At 38.2% G+C, this 16,657-nt stretch overlaps 1 protein-coding gene across 7 annotated transcripts in view; it reads left to right on the forward strand.

The window, feature by feature from the left end:
• The window catches only part of Ate1 (arginyltransferase 1), a 118,512-nt gene that overhangs the window by 54,810 nt on the left and 47,045 nt on the right, over positions 1-16,657 (forward strand). For all 7 annotated transcript variants that reach the window (XM_040753042.1, XM_040753050.1, XM_040753034.1 and 4 more), the window contains 2 exons: positions 2,153-2,334; positions 5,591-5,690. In XM_040753042.1, the coding sequence (XP_040608976.1) occupies positions 2,153-2,334; positions 5,591-5,690 (282 nt within the window). The remainder of the gene's footprint in view (positions 1-2,152; positions 2,335-5,590; positions 5,691-16,657) is intronic.

A 16,657-nucleotide genomic window follows, 5' to 3' on the forward strand; every position in this document is an offset into this window, starting at 1 on the left:
TCTCTCTCTCTCTCTCTCTCTCTCTCTCTCTCTCTCTCTCTGTGTGTGTGTGTGTGTGTGTGTGTGTGAATTTCGTCAATAATACATTATAGGGATGAACCCAAGTTTATCCATCTGTGTCTTGAAGAGGGATGTCTGAGTTGCTCTGGTTTTGGCCAGTTAGGAATAGATGCTATAAACATCTTGTGAGGCTTTGTCTTTAGGTAAGTTTTCAAACCAAATGGTTAAGTAACTACAGAGTGTGATTGCTGTTTCTTTATGCTCAGAGTTCGTTTAGTTTTGTGAGAAGTTTGTGAAGTGCCTGTAACTGCTTTACCTTCCCAACATGACTTCCTATTGCTCTGCATCTCTCCTGTCATTTGATGTCCAGCCTGTGGGGTTTGGTCCTCTGATATGTAGGAGTGCTTGATGTTCTGTGTGCAAATCTGTGGTGATGGTGAGCATTGTTCCTTATGATTAGGTGCTTTCTTTCTGTATTTCTGATAAAGCATGTGTTCAGATCTTTTGTCCATTTTTAATTTGGTTGTTTAGTTTCTTATGGATGAATCTTAAAGCTTTTATGTTATATTAAGTATATCCTGTAATATATGTTCTGTGCCTTGACTTTGTTTCCTTAACATTTCCTGTAGAGCAGAAGTTTTAAATGAATTTAATAACTGCAAACAACTATCTTTTTTCATGGATTTTTGTTTTTGATGCTGTATCTGAAAATTCATTAACAAAGCCATGATCACCCAGATTTTCTCTTCCAAATGCCTTTGTCTAGGTAGAAGTTTCCTAGTACTGAATTTGACATGTGGGTCTGTGCTCCATTTTGAGCTCACTATTATTGAAGGTTTATCTGATGCCTGGTTTACATGTGAATGTCCAGCTGTTGAACACTGTTGTTTGTGGAGACCTACTTTCCCTATTGAATTGCTTTTACTCTTTGTTAGAGGTTACTGTGATTTTGTGGGCTTGCTTAGTCTGATTTGTCTGTTTATTGTTCCATCAAGACAACTACACTGTCTTCATTCCTCAGTAGAGTTGGGTGCCCTGAGCCTTTTCTTTCATGTCTAACTTATGAATGAATTTGTTCATACTCGTAAAACAGCTTGTTGCAGTGTTGATTGGGATTATACTGTTTTGCAGCAATTTGAGAGGAACTGGGATTGTAACAGTTTTAGTCAAGAAAGGCGTGTTGTTCCATTTATTTGGGTCTTCTTTGATTCCCTTCATAGATGTTCGCTGCTTTGCAGTGTATAGATGCTGTACATGTAAATTTTAAACTTAGCTTTTTTCATTCTGTTTCACATTTTATGTTCTAGAATTTCACATCTTAACCTTTCATTCTAGTCTTTGCTGTAGTTAGTTTTTCTCTTTGTTCTTTGGATTTTGTTACCGTCATGTTATCTATAAAGACAGTTGATTTTTCTGTTCTTCACTCTGGATTAATCCCCTTTCCATCTCTTTTCTCTTCTCCTCCCCCATTCCTCCTCTCTTTATTTTCTTCCTTCCCTTCCCACCCCTTCACCCTCAGGACTTGCATATGCGAGGCCAGCACCTGACCACTGGTCTACTTCCACAACTCCTTTATTCCCTTCCCCATTGTACTGTATTATCTGGGATGTCAAATCATACTGAATAGAGTTAGCTGTGTTCATAATATTAAGTGGAGAAGGAAAGGGAAGCATCTAGTTTCTGAATATTAACTGTGCTGTTAAGTGTGGGTTTTGTATATGTTATTAGACCGCTCAAGAAGTCTCTTTGCTGTCACTTGTTACAAGTTTTGGTCAGCTGTTGGAATGTGTCATATATTTCCTGCACTGATTAATGTATCACATTGTTTTCCTTTTGTAGTCCTGTGAATGAGGTGGATCACATTATTTGCCTTTCTCCCTTTCGTCCCCCCCCTCCAATTTCTTTTCCTTTCCTTCCCTTTCTCTTCATTCCTCTTCCCTTCCCTCTTTCCTTTCCATCCTTTTTTTTTTTTTTTTTTTTTGCAAATCAGCTTTTCATGCTAAATCAATCATTATCTGGAAGGGGGTCACAATGAAGCAAAATTTTAGAACCTATTAACCTGAACAAAATAAAAGATTACTTAGATTAAGAGATCATTTTAATATAAAGAAAATGACTGTCTGTTGATGTTTCTGTGCCTACTTTTTCATAGGCAGAACACCCTGCTAATGGACCGGAATGTGGTTATGGCTCCTTTCACCAGCAGTACTGGCTTGATGGGAAGATCATTGCTGTGGGTGTGATAGACATCCTCCCATACTGTGTGTCTTCTGTGTATCTGTACTACGATCCCGATTATTCATTTCTGTCTTTGGGTGTGTATTCAGCATTAAGGTAAGACTGCTTTATAGAGTTGTAATGAATTTCATGGAGGGTCAGATGATTACTCAATTTGTTTATATTTCAGTATGCAATGGTAGAAATCTGCTTTTGATAGTATGTTATAATAATTTGCTGCTACAGTAGTCTCTCTGCTATATATTAATATTTAAAAGTCACAGTTTTAGGAGGCTGGAGAGATGGCTCAGCAGTTAAAAGCACTTCCTGTTCTTTCAGAGAACAGGAATTCAGTTGCCAGCACCCACATCTAGCTGTTGACAGCCACCAGCTCCAGGGAATCCTACTGAGCTTATTCTGGCCTGTATAGGAATTTGCATGTAACATGTGTGCTCGAGTGTGGGCACACACACACTCACACACACACACAGTGGGAAGGGACATGGTTTGGGGAGAGAATAAAATAAACTTTTCTCAAAAAAGTAACAGCTGTACAAATGATGCCATTGTTGATGTTAATCCCCTAGCTTTTTTTTTTCGATTTATTTATTTATATAGTGTTCAGCCTTCATGTACACCTGCACACCAGAAGAGTGTACTAGATCTCATTACAGATGGCTGTGAGCCACCATATGGTTGCTGGGAATTGAACTCAGGACCTCTGAAAGAGCAGCTAATGCTCTTAACCTCTGAGCTATCCAGTCACAATCCTCTAGCTTCTGTATATTCTTGAGTATAAGAAACCACTGTGAGATGGCTTAGCAAGTAAAGTGATTTCTGGGTAAGCCTGATATCCTGAGTTTCATCTCCAGAACTCATATAAAGGTCCTGGGATAGAACTGACTCTAAAGAGGCCATGCCATGTCTATTCCCTCCACCCCCATCATACACCAGAATAATAATAAATACATTTTTCAAAAGGAAACCACATGCTTGGAGATGTTTGTTTCATGTAGGTATTTCCTAAGCTCCCCTGCCAGAGCTTATTTATGCTCTATAAATATAAAAGTATCTGTATTATTAACACTAGAGTAAAGATGCAGCTAATGTGGTGTGAATGAATTAAAGGCATGTACATCTGCTGAAAGAAATGCAATTATGGAGTTAGGAAGTTTGTAAGGAAAGGGCCATATTATGACATGCATATCATTAGGCACTTATGTGGTTTTATGAACACATATATGTGCATATACCCACAGACTAAGAAGATATGGTGTCATTAGCAATCTTATGAAACCACTTACATGTTTGGTCTGCTCCTGACTGCAACAGTGCCATGAAGCATTGTCTAGGTATACAAATTAGCAGTGTGGAGTTATCAACTATTCGCTGGTATCTGTGACCCTCCTCAGAAAACAATGTCCCATTTATGGCCATAGCTGCAGATATATGTCACACAGCACAAATGTCTTTAATGGTGGGAATATCTTCTATGGAATATTTATTTCTGTTCATACTCCTACTTATCTATACATGTGTGCAGTACAACTTGAAGGAAGAGATTTGGAAACTGGTTTATTTTTGTTTTTCAGGTAGCTTGAATCTCTTTCCCTCTGCTTTTCTCATTGTGTTCCCCAGTATTTGTGTCTTATAGTCACATTCTTACACCATTATGAAGTGTACTGCCAGATTATCTTGGGTTTTGTATATGTATTATTTTCCTGAATTATCAAAGTAGAAGCCTTGATGCTCTTCTTTAAATTATCAATTTGAATTTTACAAATTGGCCTGATAGTCATCTTTTGCCTATATCTCAGTGCCCATCTTGACAGTCTCTTAATAATAATGTGTCAATAACAGATTTAGAATTATATAGTGTTTTTAACTGCTCTCTGACAGTCCTTTTTCCTATATATTTAATTGTGGTTTTTAGAAAATAATTTAAAGACTAGAATATCTTACATAGAGGTAATGAGAGGTGGTCAAATTCAGGTTGCATTTTGGAGATAGCCCAGGAACTTGTTTGGACTGGTTTTGAGGATGGCTCATGGATTTGAGTAAGTAGTAGTGTAGTGATCTGAAATACAAAGGTCGAAGAAACCAAGTGCCATCTATACTAGCTGGGTGTGGTCAAGAGTTATTGAGTATGGGTGGGTGTAGGGCTGTTGAATTTGCCGATTCTTTCCTCAGTTTGAGTCTTGAAAATAGATTAGTTCTAGGAATAGTAACATTTATTCTGTATAGAAACATTTTAAATAGTTTTTGGATAACCTTTCAACAATTTAGATTTGTACTAGAGAAATGAATAGAGGAGTCCTTTAAACATAGAATTTCTCTACTGGACAAGGTGGCATATGCTTGTATTCTCAGGCTGAGATAGGATGAGAGTTTTGAGGTCAACCTGGGCTATTGTAGCAAGTTCTGGGATAGGCTATACTATGTAAAGAAGGCCTCTCTAACAGAACAAGACAAAACCTTGAATTTTATATATCCATTGCTGCTATTAAAAAAAAATAGCAAGGAAGAAAACTCTCAAAAGATAAAACCACCATTCTTCCTACTTTAGAAATTTAAATTTATTAAAACTCTCATATATGCCCTGTTTATTCAGCTGGACAAGTAGGGGAAATTTTGTGCCAAGATTTATCTTAATACAAATTACAACCACTTCACACATAGGCATTTCAGTGAAGATTTAGTTTCTTTTGTTTCAGCAGTCCTCATCCCTGCTAACAAATGAATAAGGCATGAAGGGACAATGTGGTATTGTCTCTCTTATTTTAAGGAAACTGTGTGTATAAACTGTGGTCCTAGCTAACAGTGACTTGTGAATCACATACAGTTAAAAGGCTTGTGTGTGAATGCATATATAATTTTTCCTGACATGTATTAGTTATTAAGTTTTAAAATTTTGTGCTGTTAAAGTAGCCCAGATGTCTTGCACATCTAGAGCATACTGAATAATATTATAGATACCTTTATTTTCATGTTATGTTGGTTGTAGTTCAGCTCTTTTGCCCAATAAAAAATAAAATCTCAACTTAGTTGTGTTTATTCAAAATAGTTTAGAGGTTTTGGGGTATCTCCTTTCATAATTATCTAATGTTTTTAAAAGTCATTTTTCTTGCTGGGCATGATGGTTGTCCCAGCACTCAGGAGACTGAGGGAGGCAGATCTGAGTTTGAAGCCAGCTTGGGCAACAGAGTGAGTTCCAGGACAGTCAGAGATAAACAGAAAAACCCTGCCTCAAAAACACACAAAGAGTTGGTATTTTGATACTTTTGCATTAGATTTTATTGAATTACATAGATTTTTTGAAAATTGAAATCAGAATTAACTGTATGGTTACCTCTTTTTTTTTTTTTTTTGGCAGAGAAATTGCTTTTACTCGACAACTGCATGAGAAAACATCACAACTCAGCTATTACTATATGGGTTTCTACATTCATTCCTGTCCCAAGATGAGATACAAGGTAATGTCTGTTTTATACCTGTGCCCATTTTCATTATAGAAGATAAATTTTCAGTAAAATGTACATCTGGGGCATAGGATTTGGAGTGTGTAGAGGTGGGGATGGGTTATTAAGGAGACTTTTTGTTTGTTCATAAGTTCTTTCTGAAGAATCACAGCCTCCCTGTGCTGACGGGATCTCTTGGCATTAGTGTGACATTTAAGTACAGTTTGCAATTTCCTTTTAAAAAATAGTTGTGAGAGTCTCTTTAGTGAAGCCCATTGATATTGCCTAAGTGCTGGTATGGAACTGCAGAGGAACAGACTTCTCTGCCACTGTGACCACCATTTCCGTCTGCTTCACTGTGTGGTACTTAGCTCTGAGATGTGTGGAGATGAGAGGGGGGATCTCCCTCTTAAGATATGTAATTCAGGTGATGCTGGGGAATCTTAGTATGAAACTGGGTCATAGAGTGGTTGATGAATGGCCAACAAGGATGTGGGGTTTTCTTCCAGAGTGGAAGAGGAAGGAAGGAGGGGCTCAAATGGGGAGTAGGTGTGATGGATACACACAGAATTCAGTGAGAGATGTTTGTAAGTAAGGGGTCAGGAAGAATAATTAGACACTGAAAAGACCTGTCCTGGCTATAAGTAGGATCTGTTTATTTATTTGTTTGTTTGTTTATTTTAGCAATGTGAAACAGCTTAAAAACATGCAAAAATAAAAGCAGTTCACTGGGATCCCGGTGTGCCCACCACTCTGCAGTTATTTATCTATCTTCTCTTACCTATTCTCTAACTCCACTTCCATCTCCTTTTGAATTATTTTGATGCATAATAAGTATGTCCCTTTTTTGGAAGACAGGGTCTAATACAGTCGTAGCTGGCCTGGAATTTGTTATGTAGAGCAGACTGGCCTCAAACTCTCAAAATCTGCCTGCCTCTGCCTCCCAAGCGCTGGGATTAAAGATGTGAGCTTCTCCGCTAGCTATGATATCTTTTTTTAACTGAAGAATCCAGGACTGCCCCCCCCCCCCCATTATTTTGAGGTGCTAGGAATCAAACCCCAGATTTTCCAACTAGCACTTCCTAGTTTTATTGCATTTAAGAATATTGCTCAGGGACATATTTTATTTTTTGAAAATTGTCCTAGGGACTGTATAGCTGAGTAGTTAAGAGCACTGTTGGCTTTTCCAGAGGACCCAGGTTTCGTTCTCAGCACCCACATGCAGGCTCTCAATCATGTATAACTCCAGTTCCAGAGGACTGAACATTCTCTTTGGCCTTTCCAGGGGCCAGGTATGCACATGGTATATGTGTATATGTCTAGGCAGAACATTTGTACACATGAAATAAAAGTAAATAAATCTTAAAAAAAACTCAATTGTGTCCTTTTTTTCTTTTTTAATTGAACAAAGGTAACATGAAGACTAGTATTTACAAATGGGAATTTCTTCCTAGTATTTTTGATATGTTTTTGGAATCATGAATCCTGAGGGAAGCCATTTGAAAAGTCAGGAAATTGGGGGAAAATATGTAATTCTTCCATAAAATTAAAAGTGGAAAGTCAACATTAAAATGTTACTGGTTTGAGAGCCAGGCATGGTGGAGTATGCCTTTAATCCCAGCAATCGTGATCTCTGATTTTGATTTCTGTGATCTATAGAGTGAGTTTCAAGACAGCCAGGGCTACACAGAGGCCCCCCCTCCAAATAAAAAAAGGAAAAAAACTTACTAGTTTAAGGAATGCTATGTCAAATGGAAGGAAGGGAAGGAAGATCTAGAGACATGACTGAGGGAGCTGACAGCTGATAGGACATTAAAGGAAGCAGGACAGGGTTATGGTATAGGAAGCTGTTGGGTTTAATTGAAGAGTTCTGCTTATGGTTACTGCTTTTACAGTAGGGCATGGAGCTGTTTGTTGTTAAAAGTGTGAATAGTGGTATAACTATAAGAAGAATTTAAAATGTACGATAGTACACATCTGTAATCCCAGCACTTGAGGTAAGAAGAATACTCTCAGTTTGAGGCCAGCCTGGGCTGCACAATGCATATGTTCTAAGCCATCTAGGACTACATAGTAAGACAGTGCCTTGAAAGACAAAATGAAAAGAAAAGAGAGGACCAGTGGGAGAGAGTTCAGCAGAGACAGACACTTCACTCTCTCATGCTGTCTTAGAGTTCAGTCCTCAGGACCCACATGGTAGAAGGAAAGATGTGGCTCCTGCCAGGGGAACTCTGACCTCCACATGCACACCATGGCAAATGTGTACACACATATATACAACAAAAGTGCATATACTAAATATATGAGTAATGTTCCAAGAAGTAATACATTTGGAAGCAAATAACTTTGTAAATTGTCAACTTGAATTTAGGATTCTGTGTAGTACTGCTGACCTACTACATTCCAAATGTAGGTTTCTGTTATTTCAATTCTTGTAAATAGTATTAAACTTAGTATTTCTTACTTGTTAAATGCTTTTAAAGGTACCTGTAATGGTGAGTGAAAATGTAACTTGGAGTTCCAGGAATTTTCCATGTCCAGAGCCTCCAAATCAGTATCTTAGAATTTGGAAACATCATCAAAACTGTAAAATAAGATAGATGACAAGAGGATGAATTGCAAGTCAAAAAACCCGTTGACTTTTTGTCCTGTTAGTTTATGTCCTCATTTTATCTTCTAGGGAGAGATGTTTTGACATGAAGTTGTATTATTAGTAACTTTGTGGATCTTTGTGCAATAATAGAACTTTTAATATTAATCTAGTTTGTAAAGCCAGCATTTGCCTGGAATCACTGTTTTTGAGCACTTCGGTTTTAAGAACATAGTGATTTTAATTTTTATATTGTTAGGTTATTTTGTTAAGGTGGGGTGATCACTCTGTGAGTAAAATTTTTGCTGCATGAGCGTGAGGACCCGACTTGTACACCCCATCATCACCTCTGTGAAGAGCTTGGTGTGCTGGTACAAGTCTGTAACCCAGTGCTGGAGCACAGGGATAGACGGATAGGGCTTGCTGGCTAGCCAGTCTATCCAGACCAATGAGCTCTGGGTCCAGAGAGAGACTACATCTCAAAAAATAAGGTAAAGATAGAGGAAAACACCTACCTTCAACCTCTATCCCCAACACAGCCATGCACTAAGGAAATTTAGCACTTGTATGTATTTAAGACAGCTCATAAAGCAGTTCCAAGGGCCCTTTATTGTGCATGAAGATATAGTAATGTTTCATTTGGATTTCATGTACAGATTTGTTCAAATTAAGCTAACAGTCCTTGCTATTATGTATATTTGTTATATAAAATATCGTTCTTGTACAAAAGCAGGTCTGATATTGACAAGACAGCTTATTTTCCTGTGCTGTGTTACTGAGTAAGAAACTACCATAAAGTCATGCTTAAATGAATATGACTGGAGGTTTTCATGGTCATTGCCATTTTTCTTACCCATCAGAACTAGTAACCACTTGCCTTCTCTAGACGGGACTGGCCTGCTTCACTGGCTAATGGATACCATTTAGATAATTGTTTAGGATTTCTGGGCTACAGTCTTAGAGGCCTGTCATTTTTTTCACTTCTGTCTTTGGAGCCAAGTATCATGTAAACGATCCAACTGCCTGAAACCACGTTGGATATTTTAGTGCAACTGCATGATTGAACCTGGGAGACCAGCAGCAAAACAACTGTTAGGCTGCTGCGTGTTGGTGTGGTTTGCTACTCAGCAGTGGGTGACAGAAGCGAGGTGTGGATATGGAAGTCATACTTCATCCTGTGTTGATTGTGCAGGCTCATGTCCTAGAATAAGCTGATCTGGGCAGTTGTTACGGTGGCTCAAAGTAAGAAGTTTTGTAGAGCCAATGAATTTAGCTGTGGTTATACCAGAAATGCTGTGTGGTTTATGAGAGTTCATCTTATAAGGTTTTTATTGAATGCTCTTATTGAACCTATGAGTTGTCTTCACATGTCAACAGATTTTGCTTTTGCTTTAGTTGCTAATGATGACCACAAGATGAAATCACCACCATGTGATTATTTTCATAGTTATATAAACAGCACATGTTACAGTAAGTTCTCCTCTCTGCTTATGGTTCCTTAGTTTACAGCAGTTAGATTACCTAAGATGGTTTTGGTAAAAGATTTATTTTTATGTGTGTGGGCATTTTACCTGCCTGTATGTCTGTGCACCATTTATGTACCTAATGCATGAGGAGGCCAGAGAGTGCATTGGATCTCTGGAATTGGAGTTACAGACAGTTGTGAGTTGCCATGTAGCTGCTGTGAATTGAACCCCGGTCTTCTGGAAAAGAAGACAGTGCTCTTAACTACTGACCCATCTCTTTAGCCCCTATATTTTATTTCTGGTGGTGTCATTGGTATAAATGTGTTTCTCTGTTCATAGGTTATCTTTGTAACTTCTAGTGTTATGGAGTAATAAGCCTTTATTAAAAACAAATGCTTTCAGCTTTGTTCAGATTTTTACATAGTGCATAGTGAACCTTATTCCTTCGTTCCTTCATTCCTTCGTTCCTTCCCCCTCCCTCCCTCTCTCCCTCCTTCCCTCCCCCCCTCCCTCCCTCCCTTCCTTTTTCTTCATTCTCATCATTCCATCTTTTATGGTGTTATTCTGTCAAATTTCTATATTAATTCACATCTCAATATTTAATTCTTATTTAGCTATCTATACAATTTTCTATATGTGCTATAAATGATTTTTTTACTTAAATTTTTTTTTACTTTGCTAAAGCTTAAAAAAGCCTTCCAAATGTTCACTATTTACATGCAAAGCTTACTTTATATTCTCCTTTTTACCTGCTTCAATACATTTCAAAGCTACTTGATTACTTTTGAAAGTGAAAATTGTAGTATACTGAAGTGTTGTTAGGTGTAATTTAAAATACTTTGCTCTCCATGTTATCTTCCAGTGCTGCAGAGAGGCTGTTGTATGTTCTGAAAGGGGTGTTTTGATGAAGTCTTTTAAGCAGACCTGTATGCAGGCCAGAGTAAACATTGATTTCAAGTAGTCTGCTTTGGTGTCATGACATGGCCAGACATCAGTGGAAACATCAGAAAGGGTTCTGAAATAGCAGAAAAGAAACAAAGGGCTAATTCATCTTGGAGCAATCCTTACACTGAATGCCTCAGCTGGACTGTGGGCAGACAGAACCCCTGGAATTCTGTAGGACTTTGCCCACAAGAAGGCTTTTGGCATTACTGGTACAAAAGCACCTATAAAAATGTTAATTGGCATTAGCAGAGCTGTGTTAGCAAAATCATGTGCTACTGAAACTCCTGAGCTTCAAAGTTTCTTGATCAAACAGACCAGCAAATGTTATTTTACTAAGTGTAGCAGCCCAGGGTCTTGCATGTGGGTACATGTGGTAGTGACTTTCCTATTGCTGGGCTGAAAGGAATACAAATGATCTCATCAGTTACCCACAGCACAGAACAAAATACTGGATTCTTTTGATTCAGCATCTTTTTTTTCTCTTTTTTCTTTTTTGTCAACTGCCCAATGGATTAGACATAGTCAGTAAAACAAACCATCACAGAATAATTTTAGTAAGGGATTTTGTTGCCTCCTAGAGGCAATGGGATGTTAAAAAAAATCTGCTATTCATCACAAAATCAAGTTCTAAAATTGTCTCAAGTAAAGACATGTGGCACATTGGAACCAAAAGTAGTTCCTTGAGGGTCATCTGTTCTAAGCCTTTCATTACACATGAGGAAATTAAAGTCAAGGTAGTTGACTTTCCCACTGTTTGTGTTAACTAAATTCAAGTTTAGTGACATAAAGGAATATCTAAGCTAAATAATTAGATTCAGGGACTAGAGAGAGAACTGTTTAAAAACATTTGTTGCTCTTGTGAAGGACTTGAGTATAGTTCCCAGCATCCACATATAACCACTTGCAACTCAGCTCAAAGGGATGAGTGCACTTTCTGGCCTCCTCAGGGCAGACACATAGACATATACAAAAATATAGATAGATGTTTTAAAAAAGAATTTGAGTTCATATAAATACTATTATTTATCACATTTTTTAAAACATTCTATGTATATGTTTTTCATTTTGAAGTATCCTAGCTGTGTGGTGGTGGTGAATACCTTTAATCCTAGCACTCAAGAGGCAGAGGCAGAGTTTAAAGCAAGCTTGGTCTATATAGAGAGTTCCAGGACAGGCTCCAAAGCTACATAGAAAAACCCTATCTCGAAAAACCAAGAAGGAAATTCCTAAAATTCTTAAGTTGTTTATTTAGTTTTAAATTTCTTACATTTGTTTGTGTGAGCACGCATGCATGTCATAGCACACAAGAGATCAGAGAACAACCTTTAGAAGTTTGTTCTCTTTTCTTTCATAGGGGTTTTAAGGCTAGGATCCAGGTTGTTAAACATTGTAATACTAAGTCGTCCTGTTGGCCCTTGATTACTTATTAAATATGAACTGGGGAAAAAAACTAGTCCTTTTAACCATAGGCCATATTATTTGTGTTTATCTTTATATCACCTATTTGCAGTGAAATAGAATGTTTAGGGGTAGTGCGTAATTCTTAACCTTTTGAAAAAAAATATCAGTAATATACAACCTTGGAAAAATACTAGTATCTTAACTTTATCCTGACCTACTAAAGAAGAGTGTTTGCATCCCTCTGTGTGATCCAGTCACTGGCAACCAGTCACTCTTTTCTTTGCTCACAGACTTCTTGTTTCTGAGCTTCTCATTCTCCCTTGTGTTAGAAATGTCTTTCTCTCCTTGTGCCAGATGGTGCTTTCTTTCTAAACTAAACTCATGCCACCAGAAAGCCAGTCTCTGTTTCTCTCCTGCCCCATTCCTAGCAATTCCTTGCAAGAGCTAGAAGTACAATATCTCTGCTTCTAAGAATTCTTTTCTTTTCTTTTTTTTTAGATTTATTTATTTAGTATACAGCATCTGTCTGTGTGCCTATAGGCCAGAAGAGAATGCTAGATCTCATTACAGATGGTTGTGAGCCACAAATGTGGGTGCTGGGAATTGAACTCCGGTCCTCTGGAAGAACAGCCAATGCTCTTAACCTCTGAGCCATCTCGAATTCTTCTCAAGTTTAAGTTCTTTACCTGGAGCTCCTTTGAGTGAGCCCTGTCTTATAGATGCATCTGCTTTATTCAGGTTTATGGAGGACTTGCTTTATGCAAAGCATCAGGACAGATGTCAGGGCAAAGGGAGATGATCAGATAGGGTCCTGCTTGTTCATCCCTAGGTGTCCTCTTGTCTATCATGGTCACTAGTGTTTAGCAAATTTATTGGCAGATTGAAAGTAGTCAGAAGATTTTTTTTTTGACATGCATTAAGTAGGAAAGGCAGATGAGTGTCTGTGAAGATAAAACTAGGGAGTTAAAACGAAGTGGTGAGTACTGCATACAAAATTGGTGGTTCTAATGAAGCTTAGGAGAATTTAGGAGTCTCATCTCTAGAATAGCTTATATTTTCTGTGGCTTATTTTCACTCCTACTTATAATTTATAAATTTTTAAAATTTTGGCTCCTCCCCCCCAAGCCGGAATCTCACTGTGTAGCCCTGGTTGGCTTATAGCTTGCAATTTAGACAAACAGACTGGTTTTCAATTAAAAAATCTGATTAAAAGTATACATCACTGTGCCTGCCTGAAGTTAATTTCATTAAAAGCAGGCATGTACAGAAAATGTACCAATCTTAAGTGCCTAACTTAATACATTTTGACAAGGCAAACATCTAGGTGTAACCTAAAATAAGAAACAGCATGACTAGCACATAAGGCTCCAGCTGATTACTATGTAACTTCCAAAGATTAACACTGCTTTCTGACCTTGTTCTAGTTTAGCCTCTTTTGTACTTTATGTAAATGGAAGAATACGTAATATTTTGAATGGCTTTTACCCAAACATGTCTGTGAGAGTTATCCATCTTTTTGTGTTTAATAATAGGTTATCTTCAATAGGTGACTATAGTATTGTATTTAATGAATATCTTGTATTTCATATTCCCATTCTATGGGGGATAGACTGCTTTTCTTTTTTGACTAATGCAAGTGCAGCTGTGAACATTGACTTGCATGTCTTTGGTGACCATCTCTGTATTCTGGTGAGTATAGAACTAGATCACCAGATCATAAGATGTGTGTATACTTGTTTGTTTCATGCTGCCTATGTTTTTTTAAGAGGGTATATAAATTTATAATCCTTTCAATATATTGATAAATGTATAAGGAATGGTGGTGCGTTGTGGTTTCATCTTGCATTTTGCTGTGTATGGTCAATGTTGAATATCTCGTCATGTGATTATTGGCTTTTGTCATGTGTCCAGGTTCTGTGCCCACTTACCAATAGGATGACTTGTCTTAGTTATTTGTAGGTATTCTTTTTTTTTTCATTTTTCTCTTATACAATATATCCCAACCTCAGTCTCTCCTCCCTCCACTGCCCTTCCATTCCCTTCAGAAAAAAGCAGGCTTCTTGGTGATATCAACCAAACTGATAACTTATAGCACAAGATGCTTTAAGACTAGGCATAAGCCTTCATGTCAAGACTGGACAAAGAAACCTAGTAGGAGAAAAGGGCCCTAAAAGCAGGCAAAAGTGTTAAAGACACCCGCCTCTCTCACAAACACCCCAAACTAAACAACCACAGCATGTATGCAGAGGACCGAGTGCAGACCCATGCAGGCTCCATGGTTGCCACTTTATCCTCTGTGAACCATTATGAGCCTGTTTAGTTGATTCTGTGTGCTGTGTTCTTGTGGTGTCCCCAACCCCTCTGGCTCCTACAATCCTTCCTCCTGCTTTTCCATGGGTTTCCCCTGAGCTCCACCTAATGTTTGGCTGTGGATTTCTGCATCTGCTCCCATCCTCCCATCACCTTCTGGAGGAAGCCTCTCTTGATGATGATTGGACTAGGCACCCATCTATGAGTATTGGAGAATATCATTAGGAATCATGTCATTGATAAAGTAACTTTTTGGGGAGTATGCCATTAAACTTTGTATTTGTGTGTAATATAACCTTACAGTGTAATCATTTTAGCAAAGTAACATTAACTTATTTGATTTTCTAACATATTAGTTAGAGAAAGGCTGTGAAGTGAACTGAACAGGAGCCTACTCTGCATCCCTCTTTTTACTTGTAATAGTGCTGTTCTTTTGGGAATGCCTCTAATGTCTACAGATATTATTGATGGCCACAGCTGAGATGGTTGGAGAAGGGTGTATACTACTGGCTTCTAATGAGGTAGAGGTCAGTGGTGCTGCGAAACTTTCCGCAGTGCACAGGATTGCCCAAATAGCAGGGAATTACCTGACCCAAAATGTCAGAAGTACCAGGGTGGAAGGACCTTGTTTGAAATGTTACTGGCTTGTCATTCAAATCCATAGGCTGGCCTCTTAATTTATGATTCTTCTGTTTTCATCACGTGTAAATTTTATACAATCAAATGCCTTATTAGCAAACTTTGAGCAGCATAATCACCTTGGCTATGCAACAGAGAGTTAGAAGTGCTGCTAGTGCTAGAAGTAAGGTATCCACTGCTAGGAGGACCTTCACCAATTTTACCAGTCCCCGCCTCCCGCCATTTGTGTGTGGCCTGAGTCATGCTGTTTTAAAATGACTTATGTGGGAATCATTTTGCTACAAGTCTGTATTTCACATGGTTGTCTTAAATCCTTTGCTTGGTCTTTGAGGGTTCCCTTTTCTTCCTGTTTCTTCCCTGTTTGCCTCAAGGTATGCCATTGTCATGCAGGTGTGCTTCTTTTTATTCCTTCTGTTCAAAGTGCATTGCAATTAATTTATAGTTAATCTGTGACCCATACAGTTTACTGTAATCTTTCAGGTTTTTAGCCCCTTCTGCTATGTTCACCCTTTCATTCAGATGTTTGCTATGTCCGTATGTCTTTTCTGAGGAAATTTGCTGTTCCATAGGCCTGGCTGGAGAAAATACTGCCTTTGACTCTGTATCACCATACTTGGTACTGTGTGACCTGCCATCTTAACTGCTGTTGGTTGGCTTGACCCAAAGGTAGCCAGCTCTTCTAGGGTAGAGTAGTATCATGCAGGGTTCAGCATTAAAACTTTGGATCCTGAAGAGTGGATGAGCAAACCTATCAGATCCTTTTCTTTAAGGATAAGTCTAAGATTGAACTGTACAGAGGTGCCATAGTTAAAGTGAGAACATTCATAATAACAGCAAACAAAAAGATAGATTGGGGTTTCTAGCCGTGTAGTGGCAAAGTCAGACATTGTAGAAAATTTTTCTTATAAGATACATTATCTAGATAGTAGAGACCTTGAGTTTCTTTTATCTGGTTTTCAAAGTGTTCAGTAAATCAAAATATACCAAGCTGAGAGAACTTGAAATGGCAGGGGAAGCAAAAGCTGAGAGTGGGTACCAGATGAAAACACAGATTGGAACCTCCTGCTGCAGAGGGGACATTAAGTAACTGCTTGCCAGTTCTTGACTATGATCTTGGATCCATGAAGCTTTTGTCTAGCCTGGTTTCCTCTTGCTAGATAGCCTGGAACTCTCTAGGGACCTGACTTTCTGTAACTAACTGGTATTCTGCCTTTGTCACTGTAAGCACATGTCTGTAATATTGTGGATCATTTCCATATTAGTATGAACTTCTTGTGAGGATCGTGATGAATTTATGTTCTCAAGCAAAAGGCCACTGTAACAACCTTGTCTACCAGCAGCATGTGTGCATTAAGGAGAATAGTGGCTAAGGCAGGTTTCCCAGAATGCTACCCATTTATGGCCAGTACCACTTAATCTAAGGTTGAGATGGATAGTGGAAAGGAAAGAACTTGATGAAGCAGTAAAAATTCTAATTCCCCTCCTAGGTATTATGTCACAAATGATATGGGTAGCACATATCAGACACTTGTGTTGTGTCCCAGAGGACAAAATCTGGCTCAGGAAAGACATTCTTGGAGTTACGGGTATGCCAAATGAGCAACTCTTTAATTTGGATGCTTTATTTTACC

This window comes from Mesocricetus auratus, unplaced genomic scaffold (assembly GCF_017639785.1).
Source record: "Mesocricetus auratus isolate SY011 unplaced genomic scaffold, BCM_Maur_2.0 Super-Scaffold_4256, whole genome shotgun sequence".
Taxonomy (NCBI): Eukaryota; Metazoa; Chordata; class Mammalia; order Rodentia; family Cricetidae; genus Mesocricetus; species Mesocricetus auratus.